Source organism: Cydia amplana, chromosome 19 (assembly GCF_948474715.1).
Source record: "Cydia amplana chromosome 19, ilCydAmpl1.1, whole genome shotgun sequence".
Classification (NCBI taxonomy): Eukaryota; Metazoa; Arthropoda; class Insecta; order Lepidoptera; family Tortricidae; genus Cydia; species Cydia amplana.
Window position 1 is genome coordinate 8253616 of NC_086087.1, and position 16828 is coordinate 8270443.

Consider the following 16828-nt stretch of genomic DNA (forward strand, 5'->3'; position numbering starts at 1 on the left):
CAAGCTTATCTCTTCATGCAAGTCAATTTAGTAGATTAACATAGCCATTTAGCCCGTAAATGACAACTTTACTCCATTATTTTGAGAAGCAAAAGCGTGCCATGTCTTTGAATGTGCATTGGAATTCAAAACGTTTTCTAAAGACGTAGAGTCGTTTTTGTTTTTAATTGATCCGAGGAAAAGTCAGCAAGAAAATAGGAATACAAAAAATTAATACAGTTATCTGTTATGTGGAGTTTCCTCATTCCAAAAATTAGGTAACTAAGAGGGTAAATATGTGAATAGATAGGTACCTTCTTACATATACACTAGAAGACCATGAAACAGAATGAGTTTTTATAGGTTGATATGAGATAACTTTCAAGCAACACGCTATTAGTATTTGTCCTATTAACAAACATAAAAATGTCTCGTCACCTAGCATTAACCTCAAATACCTAATGCATACCTATTACCTCTCTTTCTGTTGTTGGTACATGGTACAATAGTATTAGGCATTAGGTACCTAATTGCCCTGGTTTAGAAAACACGGGAAGACGATTTTTTCCAAAAAGTAATTGGTAAATATTCCTATCATTAAATAATCGATGTTATTATAAACAACAATTTCAACAAATTATTTACAAATACTAGATTCTCGCTATATTTTACTTAGTGTGAATTAATCACAAATCATATTAGAGCTACTGTTTGTAGTAAATGTGTTAATATTGACCAATCGAAATGCTATTTTCGCGATCGAAATGTGCAGTCACGTACACTAATGAGTGATTATTAAGCTTTAACGCAATCGGTTAAGGTCACATTGGCTAATCTAATTTCTTAAAAAATGCATTATAATCTCTAACAAACTATACGTACGTTAAATAGTTTGACTACAGATTTAAAAAATTTGCAATGTTGTCGCGTGGTGCACAATATATATATGGAATTATGAAAATCATAGCTTTTGCAACCACATAGCTTACATATTTCGTGAACGTTAGAACAAATGCTTTATATTGTTACATATATTACTAACTTATGAATCCACCGTCTTTCTGCACATACTATAAATATAACTGTACCTAATTGAATAATATCTCAGCACGTGCACTGTAAGTTTAACGCACGGTAATGCAAAAAAAAGTATAGAATTACATTCTGAATATTAAGTATGTTTTTAAGTGGCAATAATATATATGCTCATCTCATCAGGCACTTACGTGAGAAGTATAAAATGGAATGAGATAAACTAAGTAGATTCTCTTTGGAAATCTTAAAACTAGGGATTGCAAACCAACAATTTTTTTTAATAGAAATTACCGGTATTTCTCATGCTAAACATTACCCCACTTAAAACGTATGAATAAAAAAAAAATATATTCTAAATCTAGATGAATAGGTAATCAATATTCTTGTATTTATAATAGTGTGACCTTGACGAACATCTTCTGTAGTTAATTACTTTATAAATTGGCAATATTTTGCAATTTGTTGTTGGTAGCGCTTGCTATGATGTCGTCAACAGTTGTATTATTATTAGGGCTCATTTAGACGGGGCGAGAACTCGCATGCGAGTTTGATTACATTGCGTCGTTTGATCGGTTGGCTGAATTGATGTAACCTCAATGGTCCGCAATCTAGCTAAAATTGTATACGAGTTCGCACGCCGTCTAAATGAGCCCTAATAATAATACAACTGTTGACGACATCATAGCAAGCGCTACCAACAACAAATTGCAAAATATTGCCGATTTATAAAGTAATTTTGGTTGACAATTATATATTTCATTTACTAATATTTAAACGGAGGATGTAATTTAGCTAATCATCTTCCTCGCGTTGTCCCGGCATTTTGCCACGGCTCATGGGAGCCTGGGGTCCGCTTGGCAATTAATCCCAGTAATTGGCGTGGGCACTAGTTTTACGAAAGCGACTGCCATCTGACCTTCCAACCCAGAGGGTAAACTAGGCCCGTATTAGGATTAGTCCGGTTTCCTCACGATGTTTTCCTTCACCGAAAAGCGACTGGTAAATATCAAATGATATTTCGTACATAAGTTCCGAAAAACTCATTGGTACGAGCCGGGGTTCGAACCCGCGACCTCCGGATTGCAAGTCGCACACTTTTACCGCTAGGCCACCAGCGCTTCTAATTAATGTAATTTAGCTAATAATGTATTTTTAGTAGGTATCGCCACTTATTCATCTACGTACGTAACTCAAAATTCAAAAGAGGAGACAAATCAGGATTTTTTAATAAGTACTCTGAAAGTAAATATATTCTTCTAAAAAACCACAAAATTAATAATAACAAACGTCGACCAAATACGGACTGATACGTTCATGAGATCTTTCATGAGAGTTCAAGCGATCAGTTTGTTAATAGTTATTTTGATATACAATTTTTTAACAAAATATATATCCGAGAAAATCTAAAATTATAATTAATGAAGTTAAAGCAACCAGTATTATAAAGGTTAATAGATTAGTTAAGTCTTATTAATTTTATGTCTCCAAGCTTATTAAAATATGTCAAGGTTTCATTATAAGTATCTAATAAAACAGCAATCTAGTGCCGACCGCAAGCAATTATGAATTCATTATGCTCGTAAATCTTAGCATTTGATAAATTACATACCTAATACAATAAATGTAAAGCCAAGGATACACTAGGGGACAAATGTCCAGCGCGACACGAGTTCGCGAAACATATCTGGTGACATCGCACCACTTGCACTTATGACCCGCACTCGTGTCGGGGGACATTTATCGCCAGGTGTATTCTTGGCTTAAGAAATGAAAGGTTGTAGGTATCTATTAATGCTACAAATTCATATGAAAAAGATCAAATTATTATCAATTGCAGTTACATGATAATGACAGAAATTTTGGCTGAAGTCACCGATTGAACTTTTTTCTATGACATGAAAATGGCTACTGATTGTTTCGCTTTTGTTGGTTAGATTAGAAAACAAGATTGAAAGCCAAAGTCTTGGAAGCATTTACTGAATTAGCATGAATTGTTTTTCAAACAGAATTATCAATAACGTATATGTAATAACGTAACAAGTGATTTACAATTTTCAACATAACTTGATCTTGAACGTACCTAACAAATGTTTTCGAAACTAGGTATATACATATTAGCTACCCGAGTATTCTTATTACATGAAAAAAACATTATTGTCACGTGAAGCTGATTAGAACTCCCTAGGAACGCTATGTGAAAATAGCTAGAAATCCACACTTTCTTCCTTAAACACTAAAGTAGTATAATAAAGAAGTCGTTACTACAACATTTCGCTGAATGGCGCCACAAAAAATTTACGCACTTCACACAATAACCTATTCAGGCGCTTCAAATCTAGAAACCCGTTTAAGCTCGAAGTAAACCTATTGTGTCTATGTTATTGCCAGTTGAAGTTTGTGGCTATTTTACCGCCTTAGAAGAAAAAGGCATTATAGTCTCATGGAAATCTTATATGCATAATCCCTTCTTATAGGAAACGGACATGTAAAGCTGAATGAAAGTGCTGGAAAATGTTTTGTTAATCACGTACTCTCACGTGAGTCCCGTAAATTTTGCTGAGTAAAGTTAGCATAATGAATAGATTTAAGTGCGTAGGGGAGACCTAGCTGGGTTAACACAAAGGTAAAGCAAAACAATGACCAAAATAATTTAGCGAGATCGCTGATGCAAACATCAGCAGCAGTAGACATTCGATGAACAATTGAGATCATATCAACTACATTGTAGGCAGAATTAATCCAAAATTTAATTTAATTGTATTTTTCTGCTGACGGAATCAATAGCAATATATTCAAGACGAAATCAGTAAAAACCAAGAGGCTGACTTAGCATGCAACGGAAAACTTCCTATTGCAATGCCAAGATAGGGATCCCGAAAAATAATGTATCAACTTTAAATAAATGTCATATACTAAGAAAAAGTAACCAAGCGACCTCGCTAACTCGGTGTCACCTGAGATGATCCAGTTAGAAGGTCGAACCATATACTGTTCTACCTTAGAGGTGGCCAGGGGGGGGGGGGGGCGAATGGCACAGGCACCTGCCACGATAGCAGAAGACGCTGGTTCGATTCCAGCCTGGGGCACTGGAGGCCTTGATCACTTTTTCTTAGTAAGACATTTATTTAAAGTTTATAATTTATATCGTAGTGATGACTACTTGAAATAAAAACAAATCAAAATATTTTCTAATACAATAAGGTATCATTAAAATAAATAGAGCATTTTACTAGCTTCAAAGTGCAAATGGCACCATATATAATAACGAGTGACAGACAACCACGCAATGTCAATGAAACAGGCAGCGTTGCTAATCCTGATTCGGTAAATGGGAATGTAAAATAAGTTAAACAAGGTAGGTAAGAAATTCTCATATTGTTCCTATTGCCCCGAGAAAAGTGAAAAGAGCGTTTTTCGACTCCCGTACTTTTATTTGTCATTTAAAGGGTCGTGCACACACCTTTAAACCCCTATCTTATAGTGTTGTCAAGACAAGTCTTTAGTCTATTCCCCAAAACAGTATTTGTATATACACGCAGTATCTTTTTGGCACTTTTACGATACTTCGTGTAATCACCACTTAAAAAATATTGTACGAAATACATTGTTGCCAACCTAATTTTAATTGTCATCTCTGACAGATGACTGAACCATAGACATGTTTTTTATTTAATTCATTTTTTTTCCCGCCCGTACCCTCCATTCTTTGCTACTTCTTGAATGAAAAATATTTGTTAAATTTACAATTTTATTTCAAAGTAAGTGTTTGGTCGTAGAAAAAGTATTGTATGCAACGTTGTTTAACTGAGTCAAAAAATAGTCGTGGCGTCTTTATTAACAAATTTCGACCTCTCTTAAACAACGGTTTCATAATAGTAGTTTATGCAACAGTGATATAATAAGGGTTCTTAAAATTCAAGGGTCGAAGTTACAAAACGAGACGTAGTCGAGTTTTGTAAAAAAAGACCCGAGAATTTTAAGAACCAATTATGAGCTGTTGCATACATTACTTTTTCTATGACAGCTGCAGCAAAAAAAAAAAAAAAAAAAAGAGTTATTATTAAAAAAAAGAGTTATTATTAAAAAAAAAGAGTTATTATTTAAAAAAAATTGAGTTATTATTTAAAAAAAAAAAGAGTTATTATTGTAAATGAAAACATACCTCTTTCAATCAAGATGATCGGAACTTGTATCTTTAAAAAAAAAAAAGCAGTTGTATTATACTCATAAGATGACTGCTAGCAGTCATCTTATGAGCCTATAGACAAATCATTCAAATGACATTGCTTTAGATATCACTGTCAGTCATTTAATTGACACATTTAAGTGCTGGAGTAGAAAAAATACTATAGTAGGTTTCTATTTTCATTTTTTTTGTTTTTTTTTGTTTATCTACTTAATTACCTATACGGGACAAATAAATATCTACTATCATTAGTGTATTCCTCTATAATGTACAATTAACATGCATAACTACATAATTAGAACTGTGTAATCAACGCATTGCCACATTCTATACCGGACGAATCGCTCATTTATTACTTCATACGTTATTTTGGTAAATTTAATTACTTTCATACTCAAAAACATAGGTATGTAAAGTTTTCTGGGTTAGTTACGCTTGGCCTGTTTTGCGTATTGAAATTTTCACGTATTGTAGTCCTAACATGCGTACACTACATTGTAAGAACTCTTTAATATTATAGGGTTGTTGTTTATAAACATGTTGCGAACCTACAAATAAAATAATAGAGTTTTATCTCAGTCTTTGAATTTACTGGTACTTTTATTCAAAGTTTGACACAACAATTTTGCGTTGTTATAACGAAAGATGCTACCAGCACTACTATACAACCAATTAAACACGTTGAGTTAGCTAAAGCAAAAATTCAGGATATTATTATACAATTCATCATATAAGTAGCTACAATTTGTTAAACGAAACTTTTTTGAAGTGAAAACTTCTTTAGCGGCGCTGGGCACTTTTTGAGGTGGGGAAAAAATGATAAACTCGAGACAGCGCAAGGCGATCACGTGACCGTAAGGCGATCACGTGACCGTAAGGTTTAGATGGCCACTCATTTAGATGGCATTTAAATCAATAAAGAAAAACTCAATGACATAATTCAATAAAGCTACATCTTGATGAAATCGCTAATAAAAGTGAACTCTAGTACTGGTGAATAAAACTCAAAATATCATGACCAAATATATTTAGATGCGAGGTCTGCAAGGTAACTTTACAATTTCTATTCGAATTTTAAACAATTAACGCTAGAAATTTGAATTTCTAATTTTAAACAAGCTCTTTCGGAAGTTTCGGAACTAAAGTTTTTCAATAGAAAGGAGGATGGATCAATTATACATAGTGCTGCAGACATTTTGGACTATTCATTGAGTTTTCACTTCTGTCGGCACTCCCGGAGTGCAACCCTTTTTTTTTATCTAAAATGTCGCTGACCAAAAAAAGCCTAGCAGCGGAGGAGCGGATTTTTTCTTTTTCTTTAAGATATTCCATGGAATCCACCGATAGTTAAATTATCTCGACTAATTAGGTTCAGGGTAAATTACTACCACACAGATATACCTACTCGTCGCTAATCTAAGAGGATCAACGCAGAGATCAAATAATATTGACAACCTAAAGCCATTCTATAGCAATACACTGTAAATACACAACACAACATCAGTTTCTTGCATCAAGGCTCTGTGTCCGTCAGGTAGCGAAAGCGTTAGAAAACTGTAATATTTCGAGGTGTAAATGTGGCAGTGAGTCAGCCAAAGTAGTTTAATGCTTTTGGGCTGATGTCAATAGATGGCAAAGATTAACAGAGACTTCATTTTCGGCGCATGTACCTTCAGGAAGTTGCCCCCCGTTTTCTTTCCGTCACCTTGGCACTACTTCGTCTCGCATCTGAGTATAGACCGCCCCACACATACGAAAGGATACGGGAGCATATTGTAAGCATTTCACGTTCACGTGAAACCTTTCTCCTAAAATGCAGAAGTTCCTCTTACAACGAGTCACATCACAAAACCAATAAACCAGTTCATGTTTCAAACTCCTATCTTTAAAAATCGTGTCAGTGAATAACGAACTTATTTGTACCAAAAATAAAGTTCATATTTCAGAAAATCCAAAGGGCGATTTACCTACTACCATCGATCATTGCTAGGTAAATTGAGTAACGGCCCAACGGACTTCTTTGTTTTACTAAGCTTGTTCGTGACAGGTGTCCAGTCTGTTTGCTCATTTCGGAGTTCGATGAACGAACGCATGTACAAACAGCAATACCTTTGTGTGTCATCGACAGACCTTATTACGTTACAATAAGGTTTATGATTGGTCTATTAATTAACGACGATGGCATCTACGTCGTCATTAAACTAACGCAATCATGTGATGTTATGGTAGAGATTGTAAATAAAGGCTACGGTCTTTAAAGGTATTTTTCAACGATACTTGTTTGACCAGTTTTTTAAATAAAAAGTATATTTAAAATCTTGCGGTAACCAAAGTTCTAAAACAATTGTCATCTAAAGAAAAAGGCTTGCTATCACTCTTGGCCTGTGCCCAGCAGTAGAACATACTTAGGCTTCGATTAAGGATGATGTTACGAGGCATCGAATCAATCTGGAATTATTATTTCCTATTACTTACAGACACAAAATCTCTTAAGCTTTACAACTTTTTGGCATCAATCACGTCACCTGTCGTGACTTGCACCTACTACTGAAATATTACTGAGGTAGGTCCATGGTCGTCCCGTTACCAAATCATCTCAATCTGATAAGCGCAGAATTCAATCTCACGCTGTACTGTAACGGACCACGCACCGCTATTTCACTACCCTGATGCAAGGATACTGTTACTATTTACCCTACTTCCCTTAATAGTCTCACATTTTATACAACATAATCTCTGAAGAGTATGAAGGTGAAAAATTAGGTTAGTTATATGTTAAGTCAACCTTTGGTATACCTATAAAGAGAAACGCTGGGTTGCAATCTCCTATAGAATACGGTGTCCAGTTGTCACTATTTATCAGATGGGCCGATGTACTCAATCAACTCTGTGGTTTGTTTGGTCTGCTTAAACGCACCAATTAAGTACCTACATTATTTTTTATAACTATTGTTACCTACCAGCCATTCAACCGAATTGGGAACCTCTTGCTTTATTGTTTTAAAGTCGGTTAATTTTCTGTTTTGATTTTAAAGATTCTCGTTTGAAATTAGGCATAACTAGTGCCATCCTTAGAAGAAACCGGTTCTTAAAGTTACTTCAATCCAAAAGCCTTTCGTATTCCATAGCTCAGAAATCTCGCCAAAAATGAGGTATCGCAAGTAAACCAGGGCCGCTAAAACAGGCTTTCACAGCACGACGACATATAGTTCGAGGTGGGTTGTCCACTTGTCCAGCAAGCCGAGTGCTGGAGTGAAACGTTAATGCTCTTAATGCGATGTGTAATTGCCCAGCTGACATGGAAAAGGACGGGCTGTCAACTTTGTTTGTTTTAGCTGGGTTAGTAATTGATTATAGTTACAAGCAATCTTTAGCTATAAAAATAAAAATACTAGAATATATATGACGTTTTATGACATAATTAAATACACGTGCTGAATCCTAATGGGACCAGATTTTCTTATCTCCAAAATGCACGTGACGGTACATATTGGGCAATAACTACACACACACACACACACACACACGCGGTATAAATTCCCACTAAAGAACCCACTAATTTCGCATCACTTAATTTTACACATAAGTATGTATAATGTCAAAAATTCTAGTAGGTACAGTGGGCCAAGAAAGTGGTCTACCACCCTACGGTTGAGTTTCGTTTGAACGTCATGAAACAACAAGGTCGACACACGTACGTCAACTGTACGTCATTGTCAAGTGTCAACCTTAGCGATCGTTAGATCTCGCAGAAACTTTTGTCAAAACTGGTAGACCACTTTCTTGGCCCACTGTACCTACCTACTGGATAACTAACTCAAAGGTACCTTACCTTTGAGTTAGTATCCATCAAGATTGCCATTAAAACGTCCAATGAGACGACAGTTACCCCGAACGGGGACCCGTTACCATAAAATGTCCCAGAGCGGCCTGCAGTGAATTCGCCTCAATCTGCCATGAATGTTGGCCGCACTGCGTTCGAACGGGTTTTTATACCATTACTGTACGCGCATTAGTCTCTCGTGCCTCGGTTTATAATCTGTAATAATAAAACTGTAACGGATGACTATGGTTAAATGTAAATTTTCATTACTTAGAAAGTAAGTATAGTAAGAGCGCCTATCTAGTAATACATGTTTTATATAGGCATCTTCGTCATTCGACTTGTAGAGCTAATGTATATTTTACCAGCTTAGTATATTACGTACTTATTCGACTGGATTTATAAAATTTCAAGCTGTTTGTCATTGAATTCTATGGACGCCTCCCGCCGACCCGCCGCAAGCATTTCTATACTCTATTGTGAAACCATTTCTATACTCTATGTCATCCCTGACTGTGTATAACATCAAGAATTTTTGGCTTAATTTTCTACCGGCTCGTTCACCTTTCATATGATTGTGCGTGGTGGTAGGTACTGGTAGTCAAAAATCGTGGGTGTTATGAGCAGAAAACATCGTTTTCGAAACAAATGCCAAAAAGTGACCAAAACTCGATCAGAATCCTTATCATACATAGCCACGAGCCTGACAACGTCATACCCAGATATTTATCGTAACTTGCGATTACCTATATCGATCAATCATCGTTAAACAATAATTTAGGTAATTAATACCTACATAGTAGGAATAATAGCGTGCGAATCTTCTTCACAATCTCGTTCCAATTCTAACTACCTGATGATTGTTGTATAATGCGAACTAAACTTATGAAACCTACAAAATAACCAATCCATTTAAATATACATAGTAGCAATTACTTTTGATCTATAGACGTCTCGTTAGATTCACAATGGCATTATGCAAGAATGATTGATGCGTGTATACTGTATAATATGTACCTAATATAAAGTTAGATTACGAACATTGTAGTACACAGACGTTTTATCAACTTTGTGTATGTAGTAGCATGCGATGTAACGTGTCATGAATGCTATCAAATTCATCTTCACCGCTTGTTCTTATAATTGAGTGTTTAAAGATCGTTGACATAATAATGACATACACCCTATGATTAAGATTTAACGATTTGACGTGAATTTTATGGGCATAATAAAATTATGCATGTCACTTTCAAATATTCTAAACTCGTAAATTCAATCACCTCAGCATTATATGAAACGAGAGAGATTAATTATAAACATACGGCTCAGCCCGTATTTATGGCTACTTTTTGGCTTAATTATTATTGTAGTAATGATTACAAGGGCATCAACATACTAAATAGTCATTAATTGAAAATTATGTTATAAGTATACCTACCTCGTATATTCAATGTGGTTTAACTAAAATATGTTGTTGCATAACCATAACAGGTAGGTACATTTAGCTATCTATGTATTCAGGAAGTAAAACGAAAAACACTCTTAAACGGTATTCGTAATAGAAACTTGCATCAAAAATTGGAAATTGTTAAAACGGATGTTGGAAATGACGAACGGCCCGAAACCAACAACGCAACAACGGGTCAAAAGTGACGTTTTTTCAAACAAAAGCGTCACTTTTGCCACTGACATATCTAATCCACATCGCATCTAGACGTAATATTTGACGTAAGTATCTTAAAGTTCGAATCGTTGACGTTTCTGTATCCAGTTTTCTCCGTATCACATCTTTCCCTACGATTACTTAAATTACAAAACTAACACATAACACATGAGACGAATGGCGAACTATTATGTCTAATTTCGCATTAAAACCGGTTCAGGCGTCACCGATTTGCATTTAGACACATTTTTACTATTTTAAAACTTACAGCACCCATCAACCTTCCTTTGGAATGTGCACTTCAAATTCAAGGACATAAGGTTGTTTTTGCAAATAAAAATACGAGCTTGAGAGGCAATCTATTGATTTTCGAATTCAAAGTGGATGAGTAAAAGTATCTATGTTATACTTAATCAATATTTCACCGATATTATAATTTCTAGTGAAAGTGGCATGTGACGATGTATTTTGAGACTTGGTGACTATATTGGTAGACGGTATGCCACAGGAAATCGTCGCAGATAGCGGAGACACTGTCTTGACAAATTAGTGGAAATTAGAGATCTAATGACGGTAGTTATAATCCATTAAGGGAACTTGTATCATGCACATAATTAGTTAAAGAAGAAATTGAGACTATAATTATTTAATTAATTCATAAAACACAGATTTATACTTTGTAATATTCTTTCTTCGGCGTCTACAAGATTTAGTAGGTACCTACCTACCGATTGGTTAGTAATCACTACATCATCACTACATCCCTGTCTGTCTGTCTGTCTGTATGTATGCTTAGATCTTTAAAACTACGCAACGGATTTTGATGCGTTTTTTTAGTAGATAGAGTAATTCAAGAGGAAGGTTTATGTATAATTTGTTAACCCGTGCGAAGCCGGGGCGGGTCGCTAATAAATAATAATAAATAAATAATGAATCTGTGTATTTTCGGCTCATTCTAGAATAAGACAATATCTCATTAACAAGCCAATACCCCAAGGGTAGGTAGATATTTTTTTTTAAATTCCTATAAAGTGTGACAATATGTTATTAAAGCATTTCCATATGAACTTAATATTTTTATAATGTTTGAAGAGCAGTGATAATGAACTTGGCAACGGTTCTTAATTGGCAATATGGCTCATTTATATCTCAATCGCATTCACTCGGCCAATGCCCAATGCAACTTTCACATTTTATGAAAAACCAACAAATGTGTTAATAATCAGTCGCCTCTTAGCCGATTCTTGACCTCGTGACATTACGAGTAGGTAGAGAACTCAAAGCCTTTTATTGGTAGCACTTAATTGTCCACATAAACATTAGAAAAAAAAATCATACCTAAGTACATATATATGTAGGACAAAATAACATTTTCTGTTTCATACAAATTTACTAGTAAGTATATGTACCTATATCCATTGTTAAATTATGCATTGTGACATCATTTGGTCACATGTGGTGGTCAGTTCGATAATTTGAGGTTGATGTGGTAGGTATTTCCGAAATGATAAGGGCAGGAAATGTGATAACATAAATGTTTTACTACTAAATATAAACGTCAAATTATCTGCATTTTACATTACTTCAATAACGATTGTCATTAGGCTATGACATCTTGTTGTTAGATAATTTTATAAAACCAACAAATTTCCTCTTTTCTTCGAATACACTAACAAATAACGCGAAAAGATGCATTCAATAACAGTTTGGAAATTGGCGAGACGTCCAAACTACAACACTAACATTAACCACATATACCCGTACTCGGAGGTGCCCTACATCGGTGAATACAACCTAGTCAGATTACCGCTATCTTCAACCAATCTGATCGACCATGTGGATTATTGGGGCGAAGGCAAAATCGAGTCCGGAGCGGGTGTCAGTGGCTTCGCAAACTGCTACAACGTGAACCATCAGTACCAGCTCGTCAGCAACGGACCGGACAAAGACAGGAAAATACCCAATCGCATTCCTGTCATCAGCTACACCAACTGCAATACTGCTAGCTATATTAAAGATAACAGCGTAAAACTTGTCACTCTAATGGGTGCTCCCATAAACAAAAGTTGCGCTCAGGACATTGCGAGAATGGTTAAGTTCGAAACTGGCAGCGTCGTAGTATTTGGATTTGAAGACACGCAAGCAGACATTAAAAATCTTAACGAAGAACTACCAATGAAAGGGCTTCTCCATTGTCATGGTTACCAACTTCCAGAAAAGCTACAAGGCTTGACGCTGTTCGGAGACAACAGCCACAGAGCGTACATAAATATAACTGAAATGGGCGAAGAGTTACGTAAAAGAGTTGTAGCAGGTAATTACGATAGCGCAGTGAATCTCAGTTTAACTTTAGATGGAAGTGGTAATGGATCTGCCATATCAGACGTTGTTCGGAAATTATTAGAGAAAGGAGTTAAAAACACAATGGAGTTTGCTTATAAGCTTTGGAACAGTTCTAACGAAATGATTACTAAATACTTTCCTGTAGCCTTCAAATTGATCTTTAAAAGTAGTTTCGTTAAAATAATGGGAAAGAAGAACTTTAAAGCTGTCAAATTAAACGCAAATCCAGACAAGAATGCCATAAAGAATACATTTGCGTGGTGCGACAGCAAGGATAATACCAGTAGTGCAGTTCGTTGGGAATTATATCCGATTTGGGAACACGACAAAGTTTTTTTCAAAATCAAGAATACAGAGGAAAAGTTATTTCTTAAGATAGACGACAACGACGAAAACGGGAACAGGAAAGTTTGGGGTTCAGAAGATTCCAATGATCTGCAATATCAGTGGGCGCTGGAACCTTTTAAGGTTGATGATGATTTACTATTTCACATCGTTGACCGTAAATTTAACTATAAGTGGAAAGCGGATATAAGTCCAGAATCTTATCTTTATGGTAGTGCCGACGACAAAGAATTGGATGATTTTAAATGGTTCATAGCTCCATGGCAACAGGAACAAAGCATTATGTATTTCATAAAGTAAACGTATGGGTGGTGTGGATTAAATAAAACAGTAATGAAATATACCTATGTATGTGCGAAGTGCAAAACTAATTGGATTTGCCTAATGTGTTACCGTAAAATGGGGTGAGTAGGGTCAAAACTGAAATTCAAACCTCGATAACATTTTATTTTTACATATGAAAACCGAATGGTGTATATAATAAGTGTTCCGGACGTTTGTATTTTAGTTTTTATTTTATTTTGGGTAGTTCCATTTCATAACTTTGACGATAAAGAGGAAAACCCACCTCACCCCGTAGTGCCTCGTATTTGGGGTGAGAGGGGTTTTCATACTAAGGTGATTTTGGAAGACTGTTGGATCGATTTTTTTTTATTATGCGTATTACTATAGCTCCATTTTAAATTGGAATACATTATTTTTGTAGCAGTAGCGTTAAAATCCCTTCTCACCCCCCTTTCAAACCTTTTCTTCCGGTATGATTGTAAAAATATAGACATGCTTTATAATATACAGTGTATATTTCTATTTTTATGAATTTCTATTCAAATGATACTATTAATCGAGTATGAAAACTTCAGACTGTGACTTAAGTGAATATAGAAACGGAAGTTGGTATAATAAAATCCTTATTAGCAAAATCAACATCATGGCGATGTAAAATGCTAAATAATTCATAACGCGGGCAACGCCCGGCAAATCACACCGCTTTCTTTAAAATTTTAACGAATCTGTCAATTCAGTAGCAAGGCGCGATATGGTATTTGATTTGAGCTCGCTGATTATTTTCATTGAAATGAATACAAGTTTTTTCATTGAATTGAGTAAGTAGTTATTCAGTTTTTTTTTTACATACAAGTGTTTTATATTTTACTGTCTCATCTGTAACTGTATTCAAGGTATTCTAAACAGAAACTACGATTATTGTTTTTATAAATACTTCCATGTAGGTATTTAGTGACTTGGAAACAACTACGTAACATAGTATTTTACTCTCTTAATCTAAAAAAAAGAGAATCAACCACCTACTTATTTGTAGTATTTTTTTTAATAATTAGGTAACTACTATTTTTTACAGAACCTACATGAAATCTTCGCACATACTTAATTTGTACCTACGATTTGATCGGTCGGCAAAATAAATATTCAATCAATATTAATGTATTCCGTATTCAGACATTTTAATGACATTTCCACACCACCACTCCATCAATACGCCCGATTTGATATTCAAATTAAATTAAGACGTATTCATTTAATGGATTTTTCTACATTTTCTTCGTCTCGTATGTACCTACGTAATACGTATGTACGTATGTTAAATTTGGATATCAAATCCGCCGATTTGATATTCAAATTTAATTAAGACGTATTCGTTTAATGTTTATTGGATTTTCTATATTTTCTTCGTTATAACTCATTTGTACCTATATTATGAAGAAGTATCCGAAGGTTGAAGATACTTTTGGCGCGTTGTTTCATCCGCTACTGTTTATGCTGACTGTACACGTAGAGTCAGCTGTCTATAAGTAGGCACGTGTTATTTGAGAACCGTAGCTGCGCGAGCGACCCAGATGTCTAGTAACGGTCATTGTGGTTATGGCAACTAATTGTTAAATGATGCCTACTCACGCAAATCACTTTAATTATAGCTTCTAACCACCTTCTAACGAAGCCAGAAGGTTCATGCTAGTTTAATTTAATCTAATGTCAAGTGCGTTCCGTCCGCATATTTTCGGTTGCATATTACTCATAATTTTAGCATTAGCGAGCTACATTCGTGCACAGCACATGTATCATAAAATTCTAAAAGAATGACAATAATTTTTCGTCATATTACATAAAAACGATATGCGTTTTCCGCGCTTAGATTAAAATAGAGTAGGTTCTGAATAAGTGTGACAGATTTACGGCATCAAGTTATGAAAAGAATTCAATCGTAAGTTTATTGCGCATTCCATAAAATATCGGCGTTACAAGGAATGTTATGTTACATCGGTAGTACGCTGTTATTAAACAGTCATCAATCAAGCGAACACTCTCGTCGATGTAGCACGGTACAACGAACTCACAGTCTTTGTTAAGTTTGTTACCACTGCTGCTGGTGGCGCGTACTGACTGATCTTCACTCTTCAGTATAATTTTCAGTACAGGATTCCTGCCCCGTCTTCGCATTCAAACGCTTTGATACGTCGTCAAACAATTATTGGTCAAGAAAACACGAATAAATTCAAAGGTGTAGGTATGTGAAATTCCCAACCCGCTATGGACCTGGGTGAGTACTAAAGCCCAATTCCTGTATAGTATACTAATATCTGGGAAACCGAGCTTTGATCGGAAAACATATTAAAACTCAAAAATGCGCGTTTTCTCAGAGATAAGACCTAGCTAGATCGATTTTTCGTCCCCGAAAGCCCCCATATAGCAAATTTCATCGAAATCGTTAGAGACGTTTCCGAGATCCCCAATATAAAGATAAATAAATATACAAGAATTGCTCGTTTAAAGGTATTCCTGTATAGTATACTATTTGTTCGACCTGTCTTGTTACTTTGGTTACGAAATTATTGTGAACAGGGTGAAAGTAAAGGCATATGAGAATTGACCTGTTAAAATGATAATTGACCAAAACACCGACCGATGGTATATGACGATTCGATTCGCATATTTTAGATAACTTAGATTTCTAAAATATAACTGTGCAAAGAATTTATACTATTATGTAGCCGATGCTTTACGACGTTTTATTTTTGTTATAAATATGCCAAAAGTGTGCTGGTGGTTTAACTTTTGACTTTGAATTAAAAATTGAGATAATTATGGCCAAAAGTAGATGTCATTTTAACCAGATTTTCTATATTTAAGTGACGACAGATTAGTTACGATTGACTGAGTAGTTTTTTGCTAAAAGTTTTCCTTTAATCGATACCCACCGTATACCTAGTAATTTATTTAATTTTTATTAGTTCTGTATCAGTCTCTACCAGCCAATTAATACTTCTAAATTACTTTAATGTAATCAGAATGAAAGCCAATGACTCCCCGACAGCCCCACGGGCTACACTCATCATCTTCCTCGCGTTTTCCCGGCATTTTGCCACGGCTCATGGGGGCCTAGGGTCCGCTTGGCAACTAATCCCAGTAATTGGCGTGGGCACTAGTTTTTACGAAAGCG

General features: G+C 35.3%; 2 protein-coding genes across 2 annotated transcripts in view; one reads left to right on the plus strand and one right to left on the minus strand.

Annotated features, from left to right (window-relative positions):
* Nucleotides 1-16828, minus strand: part of LOC134656859 (uncharacterized) — a 57436-nt gene that overhangs the window by 12587 nt on the left and 28021 nt on the right. The gene's annotated exons all lie outside the window — the stretch shown is intronic.
* On the plus strand, nucleotides 12357-13674 carry LOC134657148 (low molecular mass lipoprotein 4-like). Its single transcript, XM_063512700.1, has one exon. It carries the CDS (start codon nucleotides 12376-12378, stop codon nucleotides 13672-13674), a length of 1299 nt encoding a protein of 432 aa, XP_063368770.1. The 5' UTR covers nucleotides 12357-12375.